Source organism: Salminus brasiliensis, chromosome 23 (assembly GCF_030463535.1).
Source record: "Salminus brasiliensis chromosome 23, fSalBra1.hap2, whole genome shotgun sequence".
Lineage (NCBI taxonomy): Eukaryota > Metazoa > Chordata > Actinopteri > Characiformes > Bryconidae > Salminus > Salminus brasiliensis.
In genome coordinates, this window is record NC_132900.1 from 5189819 (window position 1) to 5217318 (window position 27500).

The 27500-nt window shown below is 44.0% G+C and overlaps 1 protein-coding gene across 2 annotated transcripts in view; it reads left to right on the forward strand.

Moving 5' to 3' along the window:
• Window positions 1–27500, forward strand: part of pde1cb (phosphodiesterase 1C, calmodulin-dependent b) — a 116204-nt gene that overhangs the window by 5758 nt on the left and 82946 nt on the right. For both annotated transcript variants that reach the window (XM_072668700.1, XM_072668701.1), the window contains exons 2-3: window positions 662–712; window positions 3717–3888. In XM_072668700.1, coding sequence (XP_072524801.1) covers window positions 662–712; window positions 3717–3888 — 223 coding nt within the window. The remainder of the gene's footprint in view (window positions 1–661; window positions 713–3716; window positions 3889–27500) is intronic.

Below are 27500 nucleotides of genomic sequence, written 5' to 3' on the forward strand. Positions count from 1 at the left end.
AATAAAATAGACAATTTGTCTTTCTTATTCCATCCATTTTGTGCAATGCTGCAGTTCCACTGGAAGCAGCATGTCCCCATGATGCTACCACCATAAGAGTCCTTAGTTTGGGGGTTAGCTTGGCAGGTTAAAACATTTCAGAACTTTCAGCACCACTGAATGAATGATCTCCGTGGCTGTGTGTGTGTGTGTGTGTGTGTGTGTGTGTGTGTGTATTTTTGACCCTGTATGAATACTTTTAACCATGTGTTGATTTTCAAAGTGCACCAAATTCTTGTTTTCTATATGAAAGAGTTCAGAGAAATCCTTAAAGCACAATAAAGACCTGCCAGCCATGTCTGTGTACGCTTCCAACTACAAACTGTATATGCAAATATACTTCTATACAAAATAGACTGGATGTGTGTGTGTGTGTGTGTGTGTGTGTGTGTGTGTGTGTGTGTGTGATGGATACGTTTCAAAGCGATTCGATTTCTCTTTATGAAACACACCCCTTTGAAGCTGTGAGGCCTATTTATATAATCATAGGAAATGCACACACACACACACACACACACACACACACACACACTCACTCTCTCACACGTCCTCATGCTATCCTAATGGCCATTCTATTTCTCCCTCCCTCTCTCTCTCTCTCTCTCGCTCTCTCTCTCTCCAGTGGCTAATGAAGACGGAGAAAGCAACACCCGGCCACTGGCACCATTTGCACGTAAGTGTTTTCCCTTGAGAAAATGGAAAAAAAGCACCACCACCACCAACATCACAGACAAAGGCAAAACAAACAGCCTGCCTCAGGTACAGGAGCAGCAGATATCGCTGCTCGCTGAATGAGATCATTCCTCAAGCTGAGAAAAGGCACTGCTCTCACACAGTCACTCTGGTACAGAAATGTTTACTGTCAGCAGAGATTCTGGGCCGAGTTAAGGCCGAGCTACTGAACCCAGGGTTCTGTGTATTGTATTCCCCAGTATAATCTCAGCTGATTTGGAATCATCAATTTGGACATCAATTTGAAGCCAGAAAGACATTAGACTGTGAAGCTGGACAGATGTTTGGATGTGACATCAAAATACAGCGTGGTACAGATATCAAAGCCCCTGTGGTGACAATATACGCCCCCTACAGTCGGACTGACTGCCTTTAACTTGAGCAAATAGTCCCTAAACATTTTCCCTAACAAATGCTTATGGAATGAAACAAGAGACTATCTGCTCAAGTTAAAAGCTGCTGGACTCGACAGCGATTCATCCTCATTACTAAAGAACCAACGGTCCATGGACAGTGATGTGTAGCCAGGAACGTCCAGCTAACTGAGGCTCAAATCACACATGTATAGAGGACAAAGCCTCAGATCTGAGAGCAGAGAGTCGAGAGAATGGTCTTAGGAGTGTTTTCCACTGATTTCAGGCTCATTTAGTAAACTGGCTCATCCAGGTTTGCTTGCTTTCCCTTTTACTTGAACTTAGCATGTTGCTAAATTTGCAGCTACCAGGCTTGTTTTTTCCCCACCAGTTTTCAGAGCGTGGATTCCAGGTGTTTCTGTGATTTGCAGTGATCCATATGTTTCTGTGCTCTTCTGTAAAAGGAAGCTTGTTTTTGTGTTAGCGGCATTCATACTGAATGCTAACGCTGCCACTCAGTGGGCGTAGCCACGCTGTCTCCTGCCATCTGTAACAGCACATGCATATCCTCTATAGAACAAAAAGAATTATAGGGGTTTCATGAAATCAACACAGGACCAAATATATAAAGACAGCTCTTTATTCAGGCTGTTTACTTATTTATTCATTTAGTTATTGCTATTTTGTATATTAGAACTTGTAAATATGTAAATTAAGTATTCTGTTACCCAATTGTGAGTCAGTGTTTAGGCCTCACACTGGCCTTACACTGTAAGAGGTCAGAAGGTACTCCTCTAAAATGTTTAATCAGTTTAATAGTTGAGTTACAGAATGAATGTCTACCTGAACTGGATTAAAGTAAATGTAGATGTTTAAGTACTGTTAGTTTTACAGAAGGAAAACAGTGTATTTAAAGCCACAGTTATTATATAGAGGCACCCCCCCTAAACCTAAACCCCCTTCCCCCCTAAACCTCATACTAGAAAGTCTTCTTGAGAATTTTCTTGTTTCTACAAATTCTAAGAGCAACTGAGATTCTTCAAAATATGTTTTTAAGTACTTCTTTAACCACAATTTTACTCAGGTTGAACTGAATAGTGGAAAATTGAAATGTCATGTGTCGTTTAAAAGCTGTAAAATGCAGCTTAAAAGGCTGTGCTATAAACAGCTGCATAAGAAAACCATGACGAGTGTGTTTGGAAAAAAAAGAATATTTGAGAATGTTTTTAATGAATTGTAGAATATTCTTATGAACATCTTTATTTTAAGATTTAAGAAGGTTGAGAAAACATATAAGAACATATTTTTGAGACCAATTGTTGTAAAAAATGTTAAGATCTTAATCTTAAGTTAAAAGTTAAGAAAAAAAAATAGTATGAAGATTTTTTTTTTTAATTATCTGAATATAAAGGTATAAAATATATAAAAAAAACACATATTTCGTGAATCTGGCTGCTGGCTCTATATCTCTAGGTCTTCTTTTTGCTTTTTCTTCTGATTTTCCTGGTTTTTCTACAGTGCTGTGAACCCCCCGAGGTCTGTAACCACCACCACCACCCCCCCCAAGTCTAAATTGCTAAATTTACATCATTTTTATTCTGATTAATAATCAGGCAGAAAACTTGATACCAAAGGTTTGGTATTTCTTTCATGTCTTTAGTGCGTAAGGTATTAATTATGCAGTCTTGAAGTGTGAAAAGGTCTTTGTCCCTTCAGATAACACGGCCATACTGAAGAGTTCTTTAGTATCAGTGATCAATAACCAGCAGGACTGCTGCAGTTAATGGCTAGCCTTGATTTGGGGCAGCCATGTCCAATCTAAATCTAACTCAGGCCTTCAGATCAGAGAGAACTGGGCAGCACACGAGTTGTTCATTCAGGCACATCATAAAGACCTATGAGAAAGGGTTGTGGAGTCCTATCAGTCTGGAAGAGGTTACAGAGCCATTCTCTAAGGTTCTAGAGCTCCACCAAAACGCAGATAGAACCATGCTGTTCACATGGAGAAAGTCTGGAACTGTAGGTAGTCTTTTTAGGAGTGGACACCTTACAAAATGACTTCAAGAGCAATGTGTAAAATTAACTGGGAAGTGAGAAAGAACCCAAGAACAGCATCTAAAGAACTGTAGGCCTCTCTCAGCAAAGGTCAGTGTTCGAATCGGTCAGCCTGGTGTTTTGGGGGCTTTAACTGGTGCTAGTTCGTCCTCCTCGGACTGATGTGAATGCTGGAAAGCTGGAAAGAGCTGTAGTATCAAAACAATGCTGTAATGACATATTGCCACCACTAGATGGAGGCAGTGCAGCATTTTCAGTCTTTTTGAAACAATCGCTCTTCAGGCCTGGCATGAGGCTACAATCATCATTAAGGAGAGATGTATATGAAGTACCAATAGGCAAAAGGTTCTTATTCTTTCTGTGATATGAGTATTAATCTTATGAAGCATTGTGATTTTACGATTATTACTTCATCTGTCTCTGTCTCTGTCAGTTTTTCATTTGACCTTTGACCTTCTGTCATTAGACGTTGTTCCTGGTCATTAAATCACTGTACAAACACAAAACCTTCTCCTCTTGTTTCATGTTCTTTCGAAGGGTCCAAGTCCCAGAATGCACTGTGGAACAACATCACTGCTGAAATGGGTATCAAGGACAAGGTCAGGGGTCAAAGAGCCACCCCTGATGACCCTCGCAGCCCTGAGGAAATACTGGGAGAAGATTTTCCAGTTACAGATGGGCCGTATGCCATGGAGAAGACTGCCTTGAGGTTCAGTTGCCATGTCTATCAATATCCATCTCTCTCTCTCTCTCTCTCTCTCTCTGTCTCTCTTTCTCGGGCCCTCCAAACCTGGGGCCTTGGGGCACCATAGTGAGCCAAGGGACATGACTGTTGTTATTGTTTTCCAGTGGAAATAAACATTATATATATATATATATATACACACACACACACACACACACACTATATGGAGGATTTGATTGCATTATGCATCAAGAGCGTTAGTGAGGTCAGGGTCACCACCCCACCTCATCATCCCCAAGTCATCCCAAAAGTATTAGATGGAGCACCACCATCATTCCAGAGAACACAGTTCTTCCACTGCTCCACAGCTCAATGCTTCATTAGAAGGGGAGTCCACAAACATTTGGACATATAGTGTGTGCATGTATATATATATATATATATATATATTGAAATAGGTATTTCAGCAAGGGGTCAGGGAATTAGGATGGCCTTGTCCAGCAGGCTCCACTTTCTGTAGCCCCTCTTCCTCCATCTCTCTGCTTTTGGCAGTCAGGCCATGTCTTTGTATTTGCACACAAACCTGGCTATTGCTTCATATTTGCACACAATGGGTTGACCCACAGCTGCTTTTGTCTGTATTATATGAACAGCACCCCCCTCTCAACCTGTACACACACACACACACACACACACACACACACACACTCACACAGTCTGTAATGACCTTATTACTTCTGATGGATCTAATTAACAAGCTGTGTCGTTCTCCACTGATGCATGGTTACCTACTTATTTCATTGGCGTCATTTGGTGCTGTTGATTTTGGCCCCATTTAAATACACACACACACACACACACACACACACACACACACACAGGCAGTGAATGAAGGAGTTTGCACAGGGACAATTGATTCAGCGGGGTTACGGAAAGTAAGCAATGAGGTCATTTGTTGCATATTGAACAGCGGTCTCCAGCGAGCCGCATGCGACCGCCCTCACTTTAGAACACACTGATTGATTGGGCCAAATGCCACCGCTGTCATGATGTGCTGTTCTGGAGTAATAGAATACAGTGCACACTTGGAGGGAGAAAGACATTAATTTCAGCAAAGCTTCCCTAGGAAGCCCCCTGGGTGGCCCTGGGGGGGTGATTAGGGAAGGGGTATTTATTTATTTATTTATTTATTTAGGATATTTATGACCAGCTTAGTTTTACTTCATTTGAATAGTTCATTTTAAACCTCCATAGATTATCATACCGATATTCACCTTCGTATTAAACTGTCTGGTGGGTTTGGTAGCCTTACAAAAGCTGCCCAGTCCAGTCTTATCAGATCATCATGTGTATTCTATACTATGTTGTATACCTTCCTTCGCCTTTCCAGTGTCTACTAATAATACAATGGATAAAACAATAGAAAGCTGGCTAATATTGGGCAGCTGGTTATCACTCATGCTACGGATGGATTGTGGTCTTGTGAGGCTACATTAATATCCCATTAGTCAATGACAAAGAACATTGCTGGTGCTTAGTTCAGAGGCGGAAGGGCCCAAGGACAGCTGTAATTACACATAATCAGGGGCTGTTCATCTCATTTTTATACCTGTAGTGCACTGACAGGAGTCTTTGAGACAGCCTGGGCCCTGTCTGGGCACTGTCCCCACTGTCCCAGCATGTGCCGGCTAATTTTCACAGGTACAAATAAATTTTTTCGTTGGTGTCTGTTATGACTGGGTTGAAAACATGGATGTATTGCTGAACTGAAAAATAATTGGACAACAACAACAACAACAATAATAATATGCATGGATCCAGAGTGGATTTGTGGATGGAGGATCATCCAAGCGATAGGGAAATGGCTGTGGCTGTGTGTTTGTCGTGTGCCAAAATAAACCATGAACATGTGGCTATGAATGGTCCAGTGGACCAAGGCACTACTGCTATGATCAAATCCCAGGTCATACTGCTTCACCATCAGCAGCCGGAGCCAGAGAGTGCAAAGTTGGCCTTGCTCTTTGCCATCGGCAGCCAGAGCCAGAGAGTGCACAGCTGGCCTTGCTCTTTGCCATCGGCAGCCAGAGTCAGAGAGTGCACAGTTGGCCTTGCTCTTTGCCATCGGCAGCCAGAGCCAGAGAGTGCACAGCTGGCCTTGCTCTTTGCCATCGGCAGCCAGAGCCAGAGAGTGCACAGTTGGCCTTGCTCTTTGCCATCGGCACCCAGAGTCAGAGAGTGCACAGTTGGCCTTGCTCTTTGCCATCGGCAGCCAGAGCCAGAGAGTGCACAGCTGGCCTTGCTCTTTGCCATCGGCAGCCAGAGCCAGAGAGTGCACAGTTGGCCTTGCTCTTTGCCATCGGCACCCAGAGTCAGAGAGTGCACAGTTGGCCTTGCTCTTTGCCATCGGCACCCAGAGTCAGAGAGTGCACAGTTGGCCTTGCTCTTTGCCATCGGCAGCCAGAGCCAGAGAGTGCACAGCTGGCCTTGCTCTTTGCCATCGGCAGCCAGAGCCAGAGAGTGCACAGCTGGCCTTGCTCTTTGCCATCAGCAGCCAGAGCCAGAGAGTGCACAGTTGGCCTTGCTCTTCGCCATCAGCAGCCGGAGCCAGAGAGTGCACAGCTGTCCTTGCTGTTTGCCATCGGCAGCCAGAGCCAGAGAGTGCACAGTTGGCCTTGCTCTTTGCCATCGGCAGCCAGAGTCAGAGAGTGGGAGACTGGGGAGAGTCCTTATGAGTGGGTTGAGTTACTGGCTATAAAATCCTGAACATGTCATTTCAGAGTAATGTTTTGCTTAAGTGTTAGCCCTGCAAAAAGTATTGGGACACCTGCTCATTCACTGTCATTCACAATCAATTCAAGGCTAGTCAAAAAGACTTTATCTTGCTTTTGTTGGGGTAACTGTCTCTACTGTCCAGGGAAGACAGCTTTCTACTAGATTTTGGAAGACATTGCTGTAAGGATTCGATTGCATTCAGTGAGGTCAGGATGTTGGATGATCACCGCCACACCTCATCCCAAAAGAATTCAAGGCCACGCTTGAATTTAGTTCCTGTTTAGTCCTATTCTATTGGGAATACTTCTCTACAGGGACTAGACAAGCTGTGTGTGCATTTGCACATCTGTGTCAGCAATAGGTGCAGCTTAAAATACTTCCATTAAAAGGGGAGTCTACAAACATATGGGCATTTAGTGTGGAGGACCTCCTGCCCTGGGCGAGGGTTGGGCCCCACAGTGTTAGATAGCAACTGGACAGTTGGTTCTTGTAGTCGTGGAGTTGGATGCATTCATTAAAAGGGGTGTCCACAAACATTTGGACATGAAGTGTATCTTGGAACTGACACAGAAAACGCAGGTTTGTCGATTTGATCATCTTTAAAGATGGAAAGGGTCAATAAAGGGTTTAGAAATGGCCCGTGTGTCTTCATCTCCGCTGTACGATTCTAAATACCACTATGGCTCAATTTTGCTTGTAGAGTAGCTCTTGACCTTTTCTCCCTGTGGGTCATTTGTCCTCCATACCTCACCGCTCGCGGGCTGCAGCTTCAGCTTACTGCGAAGGGAAACAGAGAGGGAAAGCAATTTTCTGCTTGGTTAGAGGCGGGGAAGGCCAGAAAGAGGGCTAACCCTGGGACCCTGCTGTTTATCCAGAGTGAGAGCACACACACACACACACACACACACACACATACACACACACACTTACTCACACATATAATTATGCACACACAAGGTAGCTGCTTTACCTTTGGTAAAAAGTGGGTCTTTGTGCACTTATGTTAGGCGAGCTAACAGAAACCCTCCAAACACAACACAACACACACACACACACACACACACACACACACACACACAACTTGCTCGCAGTGCATCAGCATTGTACCTAAGCGCCCAATTTCACAAACCAGCGTCTGGCTATCGTCAGCGAATCTGGTCCTTCTCACTGCTTAGCAAGGCCGAGAACCGCCAACAAGTGGATGTCTGACTAACATGTGGGAGAATTGTGAAAAATCACACAGATCTACACTATGTGGACAAAAGTATTGGGACACCTACACATTACACCTTCCGGAGCCTTTATGACATCCCATTCTAAACACATAGACATTAATATGGAGCTGGTCCCCCTTTGCTCTAAGCGCTTCTGCAGTTATTGAGTCAGCAGAGCATTGGAGGCTTTTCTGCACTCTGCTCTGAGCTCAGCACTTGGCACTGACCCCGCTCTGTAGCTTTATGTGGTCTGACAGACACTCGGTGGCGGAGCTGCTCTCTGTGGTTCCTCCTAAACGCTTCCACTGTTCAATAATAATCACAGCTGGCTGATGGAGGAAGATCTAGAAGGGAGGAAACTTCACCAGCTGACCTGTTGTTGTACAATCCAAGGCAATAAACATATCAATGAGCTACATATGAAGCTACTGGTAACACCACCTGCCTAATATTGAGTAGGTTCCCTTTATGACCCCACAACTGACCATCTGACCATTCAAGGCATTGACTCCAGAAGACTTCTGAAGGCGTCCTGTGGTCTCAGGCACCAAGACACTAGCAGCAGATGCTTTAGGTCCTGTAAATTGTGAGGTGGGGCCTCCATGGATTTTATCAATAGGCCTTAGGTGCCCATGACCCTGTTGCTGGTTCACCAGCTGTCCTTCCTTCTAGCACTTTTGGTAGGTACTGACCACTGCATACCGGAAACACCCCACAAAAGACCTGCCTGATGTTTTGGGAGACGTTGTCTAGCCATCACAGTTTGGTCAAATTCTGGTCAAAGTGGTTCGGATTCTTCTGCTTGCCCATTTCTCCTGCTTTTAAAGACATCACCTTCAAGAACTGACTGTTGCTGCCCTTGCTGCCTAATATACCCACCCTTTGGCAGATGCCACTGTGGATGAAGATAATCAGTAATATAATAATATAATATAATATAATAATCACTTTCATGTTAGCTTTTATCATGTGCTTATGTGCTAATGCTATGTAATTCTCCATTAGCACATTTTATATTTGTGTTTCTTTAATAAGAGGTGGACAACAGTCATGTTTCCCAATAGAAAAGGGACCAGGCTGCTCCCTTGACGCTGAACTGTGTGTGTGTAATGTGGCCAGTTACCTCAACTGACTTTGCCAGTTGATGTGTAGAGCATAAACTCTTGCACAAACCCAATAGCTTCATTATTAGCATGCTAAACAGTACATGTTCAGAAGTGTTCCAGCGTTAAAAGGTAGCTGGAAAAGCAGCTGGTTTAACTGCAGAGATAAAAAAAAAAAAAAAGTCCTCCCGCCTGAAACACTTTAATGAACTGAGTTTTGAACAGAATTATCAGCCAAGAGCAGCAGGCTTGGATTCCTTGTCATTTCAAACCAGGCCACTGCAGTGATATTTTGTACGGTACAAATTTAGCGAAAAACGTCTGTGCAGAACCCTCTGGCATATGGTTTGCAGGCACATAAACACACACACATACACACACACACACAGCAGAAGAAGGGATAGCTTTGATAGCTGGGGAGAGTCTGTAATTGAAGGGGCTGGCATTTTCACTGTCAGGGCAAGTCAAAGACACAAACATCGTCCCAAAGAATATAAGTACACACACACACACACACACACACACACACACAAACAGTTCAATGAAGATCAAATCTACAGTTTCCCCCTTCACCTCAAAAGCACTCAGTCAGCCAGCCAAGACATGTTTAGTGTCTTTGGTTTGCTGCTTTGGCTCTGCGGTTAATGTTGCTAATAAGTAATGGAAACCTATGTCCACACCCATTAGCACTGTGCAGATTGAATGCCTAAGCCATCACACAGCTGCTGTAAACTGCGTCATGCTTTTGAAAAGGGGCCTTTAGCTGTCAAATAAAGAACTACATCGGTCATTTGGATTTGAGTTGGGCAGGACTACATTGGAAGACGCTGACCTCAATTGAGCCGCGGATCCTTACCTCCACCCTATTACCTCGATTCCTACTTGCATATACATATATGTGTTCAAATGTTTGTGGACACCCCTTCGGATGAATGTATTCAGCTGCTTTAAGTTGCACCCATTGCTGAGACATGCACACTCCTAGCTTACTGCCTAGTCTGTAGAGACGTACCACCAATAGAATAGGACTCTCTGGAGCAGATAAACATGAACCTAATGGAAGGCATGGGCTGGAGGTGTATAAAGCCCCCCAGCCTTGAGCTGTGGAGCTGTGGAGCAGTGGAACTGTGTTTCCTGGAATGATGGATGAGGTGGGGTGGTGATCGTCCAACATCCTGCAACAGTGCTGCTCTTGTCGCCGATTGTGTGCTCAAATACTCACAGCAATGCTCCTCCAAAATCTAGTAGAAAGCCTTCTCCCCTGGACAGTAGAGACCGTTACTCCAACAGATGCAGAAGCAATACCCTTGGAGCAGGTGTCCCAATACTTTTGCCCATATAGTGCATCTTTGGGACAATAAAGATAGATTTAATATTGAAATTGAGTTCACAGTCCTAAAAAGACTTGCCTATATGGTTCCTGACACTGCATGACTTTGCGTTATGGATAAAACTGCCAAGTGTTGGTTATCAAGATGGCTACTAATACTGTTGTCTAAACAAGAGATATAAGCATGCGGTTTACACACGTCTTTACTTGTTTGCTACATTTGCCGCTAGCTCTAGAACTAAGCTAATGGTCTTTGTCAGCAGTGAGTGCAACTTAAAAAAGCTGAATGCATTCATTAGAAGGGGCGTCCACAAACATTTGGACATATAGTGTAGCTTTGCAGCTCGATGTAGTTCTATCCATTATTTACATTCTGTAATCTGAGGTAGCCTAAGTGCATAATTTAAGCATGCAGATTAGCTTGCACTATTGCTAATTGTTTAATTGTAGACTTCTATTACTTGTTAGCTACGTTAGTCTCGTACCTCCAGCAAAGAAAAACCCAAAGAAGTAAACTTTAGAGACCAAATGTGTCTGATTGGCTACATTTGACACATTTCACACCAGCTTCATCCACTCATAGTAACAAAGCATCTGATTACTCTCATAACCTTTTGAATTCATTTGCATATCAGGACGGAGGACGGAGAGCACTCGACTTCGGCGGGCCGTCTTTATGAAGATAATAATGCCGTGTTACGTATTTCCCCAGTGAGAGTAAGTGGCATTTGATTAGCTGTGCATTAAATATTTATGATCACTCACCCGGCTGGCCTTAAAGCGAGTGTTATTGATGGGGTGGACGGCCAGCCCGGCTGGTGCTGGAGTCGCAGTATGGCTGGATTGTGCCACAGAGCAGTGCAGTGTCATTAGCGGAGCGGCTGCAGTACAGTCCATTGCAGTAATGGTCATTAGCCGGCGGTTATAGAGCGCTTGTTTGTGCTCGTTAGGACGCGTTGGAGCCTTGATATGCTGCCATTTGATAAACAGCTAAAGGGAGAAGCAAGGGGAAGCAAGTCAGTGGGGCTTATCGCCACATTTATGCATTGATCAAGCTTATTAGTGAGCTTATGTGTGGTGTTTTAGTGGTACACTACTGTAGGATGCTGTTATGCGTATGAACTATTGACACACACACACACACACACACACACACACATACACACACACATACGCCCATACTCCCAGCTCTGTTTTAAGTTACCGGCTGATTTATTTCCTAGTTAATTAGATGACATGCATTGTGATGAACTGTGTGCTTGATTAATGCATTGACTCATTCTTAGGCCGTCCACGTTGGACGCTCCTCCTGACCTGTTCACTCCGATTCTGCTTCACATCCCGGCGCGCCTCGACCGAGGGTATTTGTCATTATTAAAAATAATGACTGTACTGTTAATGACATCAGTTTCCTTCCTTTAAGAGTTTGAGCTGCCTGCTCTGATGGCTTAGTCCTTTTCTCCCCTATCCCCAATGCAGTGTGCTAGCTACAATTAGAAGTTAGAAGCTAGAATACCTGAATGCTGGTGTTAGCTTAGTTGTAAGCAATTTGTGCTAAGCTAATTAGCTAGCTAACATTATCAAACACTCTGTCCCTCTGGGAATCCTTCAGAGCACACTCTGTTAGTACTACACCTTCTTAGCTAGTACTATAAGATAAGCTAGCTGACAAAAACTGTATGGACAAAAATATTGGGACACCTGCTCATTCATTGTTTTTTCGTATGGGTGTTAAAAAGGGTCGCACTTTTGTCGTGCAGCATGGTGCACAACCACAATGTTTAATATATAAGATCCTTGAGGAATGTCTGAAGGTTCTTCAGTTTGAAACTGTGAAGGAGCCTCTTATGGTGCTTTGAGGAACCTTTCTTTGAAAGAGGTTCCTCAAGGCACCTTATGAGGTTCCTTCACAGTTTCAAATGAAAAACCTCCGATAGTTCCTCAAGGTCCTTAACCTTGACACTGTTAATACTGTTAACAGTGTGATGCCACAGGTAGTGCATGTGTAACACAGCTCCGGGGGTCTGAGTTTATGGGTTCAATCACCCATCTTTGAGGAGTTTGGTCTTGGAGTGTCCGTTGTTCTGCCTGTGTCACCGGGTACTCCGGTTTCCCCCCACTTCCCAAAAATACACATACTATAACACTGCTAAATTGCCCCTATGTGTAAGTGAGAGGTTGTGTGAGTGTGTGATACCCTGTGATGGCCTACCATGACTCTGACCAAGAAGAAGCGGATAAGAAAAGGATGGATGGATGGATGGATGCTTTTTTGGGGTATCTGTCTCTACTGTCCAGGGAAAAAGGCTTTCTACAAGATTTTGGAGGAAACATTGCTGTGAGGATTTGATTGCATTTAGTTACAAGAGCTTTAGTGAGGTCAGAATGTTGGATGATCACCACCCTACCAACTCTCCAACTGCCCAACTCCATCATTCCAGGGAACACCTAGATCCACTGCTCCACAGGTCAGTGCTCAGTGCTGGTCCATACCTGGCATTAGGAGGCAATGGGCTATATTAGCAATGGGTGCAAGTTAAAAAAGCTGAATGCACTCATTAGATAGAGGTGTCCACAAACATTTGGACATATAGTGTAGTTTAAGGGTAGTTAGATTGCACCTGCTAGCTTGGTAGGTTAGCTAGGTTGATGAAGGCTGGCTGCCCATTCTAACAGATGCTCACGTTGACAATGCTGGCACTGATGAAGCTGTACAGGGGGACCTAGAGAAGACTGCGAAGGGATTTCCCCCAGTTTTATGAGAATTGGAAACGTAAATAGGAGCCAAGTGTGCTCTCAGCCTCATCCAGTAAAAGCATAGGCCTATATATATTGCTCACGGCCCTTCGCCAACATCTCTGCTGATGATGAATAAGGCGTCTCCCATGGTGGGTGAGTCTTTTGGCAGGGTGACATCTTTGGCACTGACCTCTTTCATCTACTTAAGGCATGCTCTGATGAGGTCATATTTAAGGGCCCGGCCCATTCCCTGCCACTTTGGTCTCCTCCTAATGAGATCACTCTCTTAAGGGAATGCCACGTGCGAGTACACGGCCATTCATCAAAGTGACGAAGACGAGAGCTGATAATACAAATCCTCTCGCGTCTGTAATTTAATAAAAGCCAGCCATTAAAATGCCAGCGTGCTTTACAAACGATCAATAGCCCTTTAGCATAAAGCAGAGGCGAGTGATTGGTCTTATGTATTATGAAAATATCCCATATATATTATTACACCTAAATACACCATATACAATATATGGACAAAAGTATTGGGACATTGCTCATTCATTGTTCCTTACGAAATCAAGGGTATTCAAAAGAGTTTCTCCTGCTTTTGTTGGAGTAATTGTCTTTACTGTTCAGGGAAGAAGATTTTGGAGGCACATTGCTGTGCGAGTTTGATTGCATTCATTGACAAAATCATGAGTTAGGTCAGGATGTTGTATGATCACCATTCCCAACTCCCGAGCTCATCCCAAAAGTATTGGATGGAGCACCAACTATAATTTAAGAGAACACAGTTCTTCCACTGCTCCACAGCTCAATGCTGGGGGGGCTTTATACCCCTCTAGCCCATGTCTGCCAGCATGGTGCAGCATGGTGCCAATAGGTTCATATTTATCTGCTCCAAAGAGTCCTATTCTGTTGTCAGTCTTTCTCTACAGGGACTAGACCAGCTGTGTGGACGTGAATTTGCATTTGAATCTGTGTCAGCAATGGGTGCAACCTAAAGTAGATGAATGCTTTTATTAAAAGGGGTGTCCACAAACATTTGGACATGTAGTGTATATTGTTTCTTTAATGACAAAGCCTCATCTATCCAAAATACCCACAAGAACCCCTAGAGGACCACTGCACTGCACAGTTTTTCCTGCACTGATGTACCTGTTTTAACCCACAGGAACATTATCAAGCTGTAGCTAGGCTGAAGAACCTGGTGTTTTGCTTTGAGGTAAACATTACTAAGAACTGTAGGCCTTCACCATCCCTGATACTGAAGTCCATGGATTTAGACACAGCACATCCAGTTTCTCTTTAGTATTGATGCCGTACTTGTTGCCTTATAGGAGTGTTAATCTACACACAAGGTTATATTGATTGAACGGTCAATAGGCATCTTAGTTCTTCTATTGACCTTCTGTAAAGATCATGAAGGGGGGCTCTGTTCTCCACATGGTTAGGTGTTCCAGGTGTGATAATAGGTGTTTGTTTTTTATACACTTTCAGGACCAAAAGTGTTCTGACTCAGCAGAAAACAGGAAAAAAAACTACGGGCTGCAGGACAAACTAAATTATAAGGGGACCAATAGGAAAGATGGAGATACAAGGTCCTTGATAAAAAATGGGGATTACATATTGGATACATATACAAGGACAGATATGGGATACTTTTGAGCACAGGAGCAATGGTTAGAGCACTGGGTTATTGGTGAATGGGTTGTGGGTTCAATACCCGGATCACAGGGTTGTGGGTTCAGGACCTGGATCACAGTGTTGTGTGTTTATTACCTGGATAGCAAGGTTGTCGGTTCAGTATGTGGATCATAGGGTTGTGTGTTCAGGTCACAGGGTTGTGTGTTCAGTATGTGGATCACAGATCACAGATTGTGGGTTTAATACTCAGATTTAATACCCAGATCTAAACCATAGGGTTTTGGGTTCAGGTCACAGGGTTGTGGGTTCAATACCCATATCACAGGTTTGTGAGTTCAGTCCCTAAATCACAGGGTTGTGTGTTTATTGCCTGGATAGCAAGGTTGTGGGTTCAATACCTGGATCACAGGGTTGTGGGCTCCATGCCTGGACCACAAAGTTGTGGCTGTAGATCACAGGGTTTTGTGTTCAGTATATGGATCACATGATTGTGAGTTCATTATGTGGATCACAGGTTTGTGGGTTCAATACCCATATCACATGTTCTGGGTTCCATGCCTGGGTTCCATTATGGGTTCAGGTAACAGGGTTGTGAGTTCACTACCCAGATCACAGGATTTTGGGTTCATACCTACACCACAGGGTTGTGGGTTTATACCCAGATCACACGTGTGTGGGTTCAGTACCCAGATTGCAGGAATGTAGGTTCAAAAATGAGGAATGCCAGTGGGACAATCCTGACATTGCATGAAAACAAAGCTCTGTGTGTACATGTGAGTATTTTCTTTACGGTCACCATGTCTGCTGTCTTTTCTTTGTCATTGATCTACCAGAAAGGTGACCCACTGGTGTCTGTGTTTTGCTCTATTCAGGGCCCGGCAGATAAGCACGATCAATACTGGCAATTGTGTAATTTTTTTGTAGATTTCCAGAGTTAATCTACAATGATGTTCTAGACAGGGGAGTCAAACCATATCCGCAAAGGGCCTGCGTGGCTGCAGGCTTTCTTTCTAAACAACCAGCTGCACACCTGATTCCACTGGATTAATCAGCTCGATTTGAAGACTGTATTGCGAATATGGTTTGGCACCCCTGTTTTAGACCAATCGGAATAAACCTTTAGTCTTTCATGGGCAAAAACGTCTGCGTCTTTCTTCAAGCAAGTATATGAAAAGTATGAATAGACGTCAAAGCAGAACCTTCATTTGGTGGTTTTATCTTATAGGAGCCCATGTAAAAAAAGGGGCCCATGTAAGTAGACGGGACTCCCCCCCACATGCTTCTCTCGCAAACTCGCCATCAGCCTATCAGCACTCCAGATCACCAGCCTATTGATCACCAGCTGATGTTTTTAATTAAGTCAGGCCTGTTTCCGATCCTAGCTGATCAGATTCGGGATATAAATGCAGCACTTACTGTTAGGCTTTGCTAAGTGCCATGCTGATATCGTGCAGAGCACACTGAGCATGGTTAATAGCGTCTGTAGCATTGTTGTTGTTTACTAAGACACTTTCAGCATCACTGATTATGGTCATGCATTAACAGGTGGTGTTGGGTTTTAGGCTTCACAGTAAGGCTCATGTTTGGCAGGCCACTTCAGGCAGACCACATATATCATCAAAGAGAGTGGGCAAGCATGTCCTCAAAGATCACAGTCCCACCTTGGTGCTCACACCTGGAGTGGTGGTCAACCTCCATAGTGTTCTCCGGAAGCAAATGGGGGTAAGATTGAAGCCCTTGTTTAAGCCCTTGTTCCACTTCCTGCCAGTACAGGGGATTGAACCACTAACCTTCTGGTCTTAAGCTCGCTTCTATAACTTTTAATCAATGGATTTTGCCACTGCTGGTAGACCTGTATGACCGTACGCTTCCATACACCTGCAGGTTCAGCTACTTCCTTCACACTCTGGTCACAATCACTCCTTTTAGCCAATCATTAACATCTGCTTTGCGACCCACTTTCCACACATCCATCGAGACACTCACTGCCCAATTTGTAGTTTATAGCTCAGTGAACCTTGTGCAGCTCCATCTGCAGAAGCCTGAAGTTGCTACCACCTTAAACACACAAGGTGACTACGTTTTTGTATGGTGATCTTATTATTATTATTATTATTATTATTACTGTGCTGTAAAATGATTATTCTAGCCTTTTTCCCACTGAGTGCTTGATGAATGGTGGACAACATGGTGAATAATATGTCAGTCTCTTTAATGAGGACTATTTCTGATTAACCTTCCAAGTCTGTTATATATTATCCGCTGTCATCTGCAGTTAATTAAGTCTCATTGGGGGCTGTGACCCCCTTTGACCTTTCCCATGGAATCCAGCCCTCAAATCACTCCACACTGAGAGTGCATATCGATACAAGACTCAGCATAATCAGCACATGCTCATAAATTTGGCCTGTCTGACATCTGCACATTCAGGCCATGATAAAGTGTGACTTTGAGTCCATTCATCACACACTCCAGTCGATACACGCACTCAGTGATCTCAGGCTTCGTCAGGTGCTGCCGACTGATGCTTAATTTTCAGATAAAGGTTGGGAAATTGGTGGCTTAGGTTGCTGGGTTCATCCTTTGGAAGTAAAGTGGTAAATCTCCTATTCCCTCTCAGAGAGGCTCTCTATGTTTAGGATGTCACCTCTGGGTGAGTGGGAGATTCTGTTGCTCAGCCTCTCAGTGGTGGGTGAACAGTAGCAATCTGAGGCTAATGTGACACACTGTGACGTACTGGCAAACATTACAGGACAGTCACATGATCATTTTAAAGGAGCGTAATGTGAAAATTGGTGTTGTTGCTCTTGGGCTCTCCCTACAGTTGGAGACTGTAATTCACGTTTTTCTCTTCAACTAATCTTGAGAGATATTTACGCAAGACGGTTTCAGTGAATTTGTGAGAAAGGAAAGACTACCCTATGTGTCCAAATGTTTGTGGACACCCCTTCTAGTGAATGCACACACACACAACTTGTCCAGTCCAGTACTGCAAGTAGATTAGGACTCTGGAGTAGATACAGATGAACCTACTGGCACCATGCTGCCTAATGCCAGGCCTGGGCTAGAGGGGTATACAGCCCTCCAGCATTGAGCTGTGGAGCAGTGGAACTCTGGAATGATAGTTGGTGCTCTATACAATAATTTGGTTAGGGATGAGTTGGGGGTGAGGTGTGGTGGTGATCATCCAACATCCTGACCTTACTAACACTCTTTTGGCTCAATTTAACCAAATCCTCCCAGCAATGCTCCTCCAAGATCTAGTAGAAAGCCTTCGTCCCTCGACAGTAGAGACTGTTACTCCAACAAAAGCAGGATCAACTCTTTTTTAATACCCTTAATTTCAGAAGAAACATTGAACGAGCAGGTGTCCCAATACTTTTGTCAAAATAGTGTATGCACCAGTAAATACTCACAGTTTGAAAAAACTAGATGTTCTGCAACCTGCAAGAACCTGCAAGAAAGAGTCAACAACAGACGCTTTTAAATTACAGCCATTGAGCTCTACAGCACGAGAAATGCTCGGCTGGTGTAAGCTGTTTGTTTGAAGATCAGATAGGACCTCTTTTTTTTCTCCTTACTGTAAATCCTTTAAGCTCTGCTGCTTTGTAACACTAGAAATGGGAAAAACAACCTGTTTTGCATTAGAATTTATATTGACACCTTCACTAATAGGAGAAAAGCCTGTACATTTTGTACAGTATGAGAGATTCTGACTCGAGGCACTTTGGCCTTTGCCCCAGTTATTTGGGACGCTGCTGAAGGTGCAGTTTCCTTTTGATCCAGGTAGGAAAGTCCAGTCCCCCAATCCGTCACCCAGGAATGTGTGAGATCAGGTGAATCTATGACCTTTTGACCTGTGCTGACTACTACACTCCATTCCGCTGTGTGTGTATGAGATGTTATCTGTGCACCCCAGCCTAGTTTCTCTAAACTCCTTTTTTTTTAAATGCTTAACTCCGCCTGCATATGCTGACCCCCCCCACACTTTCTGCTCTAACACCTCAAATCTGATTTGGTCCTTCCTGACAGAAGAAGCAAAACCTACATTAAAACGGAAATAATATCTTATGATTAACGGCATCGGGAGGTATTTGCATGTTGGAGTGAAAACGAAGGATCCAGAGGATTCGATTTAGAGGCGAGCGCTGGTCTAAACGAGCTATCGCTCTTTATTTCAGCATCATGAAAGGTGGATGGGGTGTGTTTCAGTTTGCTGTAGGGCCAGTTTTAAAGCTCGCCTTAATTTACTGGGCCAACCTATGGTGCTTTCAGGAGCCACAGAGAGCAGCTCAGCCACCGAGTGTCGGTCAGACCACGTTAAGTTACAGAGCGGTGTCAGGGCCGAGTGCTGAGCTCAGAGCAGAGTGCAGAAAAGCCTCCAACTGACTCAATAACTGCAGCAGAGCTCCAGGCATGCTGCTGCTGGTAGAGCTAAGAGCAAAGGGAGACCAGCTCCATATTAATGCCTATAGGTTTAGAATGGGATGTCAGAAAAGCTCCTGTAGGTGCAATGTGTAGGTGTCCCAATACTTTTGTCCATATAGTGTGTCCATATATGGTCTGGCTTGAAAACAGCCTTGACTGCCAAAGAAAGCTATGGTGCTTTCAGGAGTGCGTTGGGCGTTAAGTATCGCCTGATTTCACCCGATTTGCTCGGGCTGACAAGTTTTTATGTCATTTTTATATATTTTTAATAGATTTTAAATCATTTTCTTTCATGCAAAATGGCATATGCGTTGAGTGTAGTTGTTTAAAAATGCTGCTACTAATTCTAATTTATTTATATATACAATACAAATTGTACCATTGGATCTTACCGTTGATGAACTGTTCAGCCATGTTGGAAACAGTGTTTTCCTCACCACTAGGCCGATTTGTGATGCATCAAACATTTTGACGAGTCAACATCAGCTTCCATCTTCAGAGGGTGTTCACGTGGTACCTCTGAAGATGGGCCGAGTGCTGAGCTCAGAGCAGAGCGCAGAAAAGCCTCCAACTGACTCAATAACTGCAGAGCTCCAGACCTGCTGCTGCTGTTAGAGCTTAGAGCAAAGTGTTTAGAATGGGATGTCATAAAAGCTCCTATAGGTGCAATGTGTAGATGTCCCAATACTTTTGTCCATATAGTGTGTCCATATATGGTCTGGCTTGAAAATAGCCTTGACTGGAAGGGAAGCAAAATGCCACCAATTCAAGTGTTTTAGGCGTAGGCATGCTATGATTAGCATTCATTCAGCATTAGCATGCAGGCTGTATGTTTATCACTAATCTGAAACTAGCGACAGCCTGCTAATGAACTGTGATGTGATTGGTTCGTCAAGCCAAAAGAACCTTTCAGGATTAATTTGGCGAGGCACTTAGTAGCGTCTGTTGCTAACATCAGATGGAGAAGCTAGCTCCTGTTGCTAGGACCTCATTAAGATGGATGTCTGGAACATCGTCAGGTTGACGGATGAGGAGACGGAAGTCTGCGTCTGCTAATTTCACTCCTCTTTGGGTGAACCAAACAACCCTGTATCACCTCACCTCACAGGTGTGTGTGTGTGTGTGTGTGTGTGTGTGCTGTAGGCTTTGCGTCATGTTTCTAAGTTTCAGGATGCCTGAAGTACTACAAGCTTCGTAACAAAAGCGGCGCATTCCAGACTTGGCAGTCACGTCTCAAAGCATTACTTTAGTTTTTCTCACTAATTAGCTCATCAGCGTCTTTCTTCTGCAGATGATCCAGATGCTACTGACAGCAAGACACGCATTCCTGGAGTTTCCAGACTGACGGGCCCTAATTCACATACACGCCCTCCCCTCATTTCTGAGCTTGCGATTTTCAAATGACGAGCTGCTCGAACGTCCTCCTGTGAGACCTTTTCTTTGTCAACATGGCTGCTGGGAGAGGCCTGTGACATTTCAGAAGCCTTGCCTTTGTAGGCTGCGTTGTCGGCTGGGTTCACCCCCTCTCAAAAGAGGGTCACAGCTGGCCAGAAAACATCTTCAAATATGGTGGGCAGATCAAAAGGTCAGGATTTTGGGGAGCAGAATTAGGGAAAGGTGTTTGGTATATTGACAATTTGGCTGATCACACTATATGTGCACATGTTTGTGGACACCCCTTCTGATAAAGCTATTTTATCGTTCAGCTGCTTTAAGTTGCACCCATTGCTGACACAGATGTGCAAATGCACACATACACACAGCTTGTCTAGTCACTGCAGGGAAGTACTGCCAATAGTGTAATAGTGCCAATAGAGGTGTAGAGGTGATCACGCTCAACATCCTGAGCTCACTAATCTGGACAGTAGAGAAACTCAAAAGCAAAAAGCAGAAGAAACAATGACTCAGCAGATGTCCCAATACTTTTGTCAAAATAGTGTAAAGTAAAGTGGAGGAAAATGTGATGCTTGTGTAAATAAAGGTCAGTTAATGTTCTTCGGGGCAAGGGCGGTCCGAGCGGTCTGGGGAACTAAGGCCCTGCCACTATGGTTAGAATCCCTGGTCATGCTGCTTGCCATCACCAGCCGGAGTCAGAGAGAGCACAATTGGCCTTGCTCTCTCAGGCTGGGTTGATGGCACTTCCTCCCCGCATCACTTCTAGTGGGATGTTGGTCAGCACAGGTGTCTTGTTAGCTGTTGCGTGCTGGCTACCTAGCGCAGCATGCTAGTCAGACATTGGGCAATTGGCCTTCCGAATTGGGTAGAAAATTGGATAAAAACAGGAAGACAAGCATCCAGACTTCCCCTGGGTGTTGCTTGCTGTATTCAAGCGCCTACTGAAGACCTCTAATAGTACTTTGGTGAAGTGTAGAGTATGTTGAGTATTATGGTCTCCATTCTGGCTTTTGTATTCAGTAGTATCTAAGCTTAGAGGTATCATTTGGATTCCAGCTGATGCAAACTATCCAAGTCTATTTTCTCAGTAAACAGTGAGGCACTTTTGTAAGTCACTCTGGAGAAGAGTGTCTGCTGAATGCCCTAAATGGAAATGTAAGTGAAAAGAAAATACTTTTATGGGCCTATTGAGAAAAAACAGATAACCTTTTGTTGCTATAATGACTGTATAGTATGTCTCAGATTGCCCTACTATCCTACTTGAGGCCAAACACACATAATAAACATAATGAGCAAGCCATCTGTTTTCTGAGTGAGATTTTAATGCTTTGAATTGTGCTAAAACTCAAACACTTGGACACTTGGGGACAGGCTGTTGGATTGTATTGATTTTACATGGCCCACAAGCTAATGTCATTTGGCTAATGCAGAAGGAAGCCAAAAAGCTTACATTACTGTTAGGAAACCACATATCTTATTACAATCTTGCCTAAAACCTTAGAATCCTCATTGCAGCAGAGATCACGGATTACGGAAAGGAAAGCTTATATGATGAGGAAGACAGCAAAGTAAAAAACTACCAAAATGTAGCTAACTTGCAAGTACATTACCCAGCTTGTCTCTTTTTCTCTGGCTGAAAGAGCAATGAACATTCATGTTAAATAAAGACGGAATTGCAGTTTTCTTTAGTATCCGCTTTGGTGGATGTCCTAGCGATTTAGCCAACGACTGTAGAAAACATGGACACCATGGTAGACTTCCGTTCTATAGGAATTAAGCCAAAACTTTCCGCCATGTTGTCAACTTTCAACCAGAGTCTGCGCAGTAGAGATCAGCAGCCTACTCATTTAGTAGACCCGCCTTCTTCTCTTAGACCAAGCCTGTCTGAGAGTGCTTTCACACCTACCTTGACTTTCGGACTTTAGCATGGAGCAAAATTTGATCCAACCAAAAGACGTGGCCTCAGTCTGGATCAACTGAACCATGGTCCGGTTAGTTTTCAGTGTGTGATCAATTACAGGAAGTCGAGGCAGGCTGTCGTCACCCTTTACACAATAAAAGAAGGAAAATCGGACTCTGCTTCGCTTAATTATAAGCAGAAATCCACGTAAGCACTCGAAGGGAGTCAGAGTCTGGCAGGGAGGCAAAATTTGGAAACTGGAAAGGTAATTCGCGGAATTGACAGCATGCCAACGTCCAATGCATGTCCTGATGTATGGGGAGATGCAGTCTATGTTTATGATGATTACTCAAACTTTAGTGTTCTTGCTAAACTGCATTGCGAAATCCAAACGAATCCGACCAAATATACAAACCACAAACCTTGTTTCGGGCCGTGGTCCAGGCTTTTAGGCGTGAAAACACCCTCAGACGGCCTTCACTGAGCTTACAGCGCAGAAGCTGAGCGGATTTCCCCCTGGATTCCCAGTTGTCTGGTAAGCGGACGCTCCAACAGTAAATGTGTGAGTCATGTAAGTTCCTCTACAACTCAGCTCCTACCATGTAATGAACAGAAAGGACGCCATGCAAGTCCTGCACATGACCGGTCTATTCCAGCCAAGGCTGTCTGTCAATCACTTCATAACCCCGCCTTCTTACGATAGAGCGGAGTAAGGGGTTATTTCTGAAATAAACTCAAAAAGCAACAATGACTGAGCAGATGTCCCAATACTTTTGACAAAATAGTGTAAAGTAAAGTGGAGGAAAATGTGATGCTTGTGTAAATAAAAGTCAGTTAATGTTTTTCGGGGCGAGGGCTCAGAGCGGTCTCCGCCAGTATGGTTCGAATCCCTGGTCTTTTAGCTTGCCATCAGCAGCCAGAGTCAGGAAGAGCACAATTGGGTGGGTCTCAGGCTGGGGGGAAATAATAAAAGGGCCAATATCAGCACAGGGAGAGTAACTGCTGGAATTTGAAGACACGAGATGGACTATTTTGTTATTGAAACATATGGGGATGGGCGGAGCTACACGTCATACTGCAACCAGCCAGCAGAGGCCCTAGATCTGTGAAGGCTTCATTTTTGAGAGATGTTGCCCTGTCCATGTTTTGATTCTCATGATTCTCTGTGAATGTAGGCTGGGCTGTTTTCAGGGGTCAAACGTTAGGCCCCGTCCATTAGGTATTAAAGAGACAGCCAGGCGCCTGGTTCCTGCAGGTTTAACAGAGATATCAGCCTGCAGAAATCTGCCACTGCATCTGCACTGACACTGCTGTCACTCACCACCCAGCTCTTCCATTCTCCAGCTTCAGCACGGACAGCCTATGCAGCTTAGCGGAGAGACACAGAGACAGAGAGAGAGAGAGAGAGATGGGGACTCAATACAGGCAAAGCCTGATCACGATCGGCCTTTGAACAGATCCGAGAAAGAGTGGAGTCCAAGCACTGTCACCTCACGCACATACAGACATACACACTGGTACCCATCTTCGTAGATGAAAGCAGGATTGCGGTGGTCTTCCTTTGAGTCCAACGCCTGGCATTATTTCTCTGTAGCCTACATCGTGTAATTGAAAGGCTTGTGGCGCTGAGTCACCAGCATGTTCTTAGAAAGAGACGAGGGGCTAAACAGAAAGACAAGAAAGACGAAAAAAAAAGATTTGAAAACATAAAAAGTAAAGAAATTAGAAAGCAGCAGAAAGACTGAAAAGAAGTGAAAAGAATGAGAAAGAATAAGACACTAAAAGCAGTGTGGAGCACCCGGGCCTGAACTTTAGCATTAAATAGATTTAGCATTAAAACAGCATTTTCTGCCTACATTAAGTTTCCCATAATAGATCACAGGTAAAGTGGCCTTTTTTCCAAGTCAATAAACATCATGTAGACGACTTTTGAGCAGCTGATAGATGTTTATTGGCCGGTTTTCTCAGAGTGTTTGGCCCAGCAGACTCTAGCTGGTTTGCTCTTGGCAGTATCCCAGGTTAACACCTGACTATGCCGTGCTGGTGATGCTGGTCAATGCGGTTGATCAGCTTGGTCATACTGGTTGACTAACTTGGTGATGCCAACTGACCAGCTTGGTGATGCTGGTCAATCCAGTTGATCAGCTTGGTCATACTGGTTGACCAACTTAGTGATGCCGATTGACCAGCTTGGTGATGCTGGTCATGCTGGTTGACCAGCTTAGACATTCTAGTCATACTGGTCAACCAGTTTGGTCTTGCTGGTCGTCCATCTTAGTGATGCTTGTCATGCTGATTGTCCAGTTTGGTCTTGGTGGTCATCCATCTTAGTGATGCTTGTCATGCTGATTGGGCAGCTTGGTCGACTGACCAGCTTTGTAATGCCGACTGACCAGCCTGGTGTTGCCGATTGACCAGCTTGGTGATGCTGGTCATGCTGGGTGACCAACTTGGTGATGCCGATTGACCAGCTTGGTGATACTGCTCGTGCTGGTTGACCAGCTTAAACATGCTTGTCATACTGGTCAACCAGTTTGATCTTGCCGGTCATCCATCTTGGTAATTCTGGTCATGCTGATTGTCCAGTTTGGTCTTGCTGGTCATCTATCTTAGTGATGCTTGTCATGCTGATTGGTCAGCTTGGTCGACTGACCAGCTTGGTGTTGCCGATTGACCAGCTTGATGATGCTGATCATGCTGGTTGACCAACATGGTCATACTGGTTAATCAACTTGGTAATGCCGATTGACCAGCTTGGTGATGCTGGTTGACCAGCTTAGACATGCTAGTCATACTACTACATACAACTTGTCCAGTTTGGTCTTGCTGGTCGTCCAGCTTAGTGATGCTCGTCATGCTCATCAGGCACCTTGGTCATGCTGGTGGTCTAGCTTGGTCAGGCTAAATATGCCTGTAGACCAGCTAAACCATCAAACTCACACAAAAACACACCCTATGTTGGTCAAGACCTAAGCTAGTCTAAGCTAGCTTGAGCTTCACTCTGGAGTGCTGGTCAGAGCACAGGGAGCGAAGAACAGCTGTTAATTTTGAGAGCATGTAAGTGTGTGTGTGTGTGTGTGTATGAGAGTCTGCAGCCTTAAAAAACAAACAGCAAGTGTTCACAGTACAGTAAAATCATCCACTTAGCATGAACCCGCTCTGCAAACTTTGACCACAATGCTAATGCTAACTGCTAATCACAGCAGCTACAGCAAACTGAACCACGTCCATATGTGAACGTGAAATGACCTCATACACGTGACCTAGAAAGAGCGAAAATGCCTTAATTAACCCCAGTTAATGAAAGAACCTCACCTCATTCCTAAATACAGTAGAAAATTAATCGAAAAAATAATAATAATAATAATAGAACTAAAAAAAGGAAGAAAGGAGAAAAGCTGATCTTCTCAGGTGCTCAGGAAAGTGCATTCACACTCGAAACTTTCTGTAGTACTCTGGATGTCATTACTAGCAGGAAGGCCAGACTCATTCTACAGCCTTTGCTCTAAGAGACGTTCCTCCATCCCGAATCATTAAGAATCTATTGTGGATATGGAAATGCTGCCACAGGCTTCTAATGAAAATCTATTTTTTGCATCCATCACAGATTATAGCACAGATACAATATCGTACAGCACCCTGGCAAATCTCCTTATAATGGAAGGGACATAATGTAAGCTGCTGATATTGAAATTCTAAACACTTTTGGAGTTATTATGGGCCCCTAGTGCTCTTACAGCTTAGTTCCCAGAGAAATGCAACTGCTATGTCTTTGCTGTCATGACAAAATCTATGCTTGTAAACTGACCTTGTAAACTGATCAGGAAGGCCGGTCAGGTCATTGAAACTGGTTGTTCCGGAGAGGTTGCATCGTACTACTCTGCTATATTGTTTACTATTATAATTAATACCTTTCACAGTCATTTTTCACCTGCTTTATGAGTAATGTATGATTGCTCGTGCTACGCTATGTGAGCTCTAGACCACTGTTGCTCTAAACCAGTGTTTCCCAACCCTAAAAGACCATAAAGTGGCTGGCTGTGCTAACCCAACGTTCAGGCAAGCTATTTAACCTTACTTAGAGCTATCTAGAGCAGTGCTTCTAGCTCTAAATAAAGGGTAAATAGCTTGTTTGAGCATTGGGTTGGCACAGCTAAACACTTTACGGTCCTTTATGGTCAGTGTCCACAACAGTAGCCTGCTCCAGACTGCATGCACTATGAATACGAGACGACCGTAAACCCTTGGAAGCCGTGGAAGCGGGCTCTGCGGGATAAGGTAGGTAGTATGGTGGTGAGGCTGTGGACTGTTTGCAACTGATTGACTGGCACACTGTACACGATATGTTGGCGTGAGGTTTTTAGCAATTGTTGTGAAGAAGGAAGGAATTTCTCTTCCCGGTCTAGGCCGCTGTTGCTGAAATGAACCCATTTATTATTAAATTGGAGTCTCAGGCTATGGAACGTAGTAATATCACACTCTACAGAGCTGTGCGACATTATGTCCAAACACCGTTGCAATATTCCACAGAAACATCATTATGGCCACATGGATTATTTATTTCCCCTCTCATCAAGTAGCCTGCAGTGCACATGCAGAGGTTTTCACAGTGTGCAGTGAATGGGCAGAATTCATTCATATCTAGTGGAGAACTAATCTTGAGGCTGTTCTTCTAGAGGTAGGCCTCACCTCAAAGACTTCAGGTCAGGTTGTGAAGTAATCCTTACCAGTATAGGTTTTCGACTAATGCTGTATTTACTGACATAGTGGCATGTACAAAAACAGTCTTAGTTAAGATTCACTTCACTGATCAGCCATAACATTAGTACCACCTGGCTAATACTGAGTAGCTCCTTCTTGAGCCGCTACAACGCTAGATCTGACATCTTAGAAGGTGTCCTGTGGTATCTGCCCCAAGACGTTAGCAGCAGATCCTATAAGTCCTGTATGTTGTGAGGTGGGGCCTACGTGGATCGCATCAGTGAGCCTTATGTGCTAAGCAGGATAAGCTCTTTTTAATACCCTATGATTTCAGATGAAACAATGAATGAGCAGGTGTCCCAATACTTTTGTCTAAATAGTGTATATATATATATATATATATATATATATATATA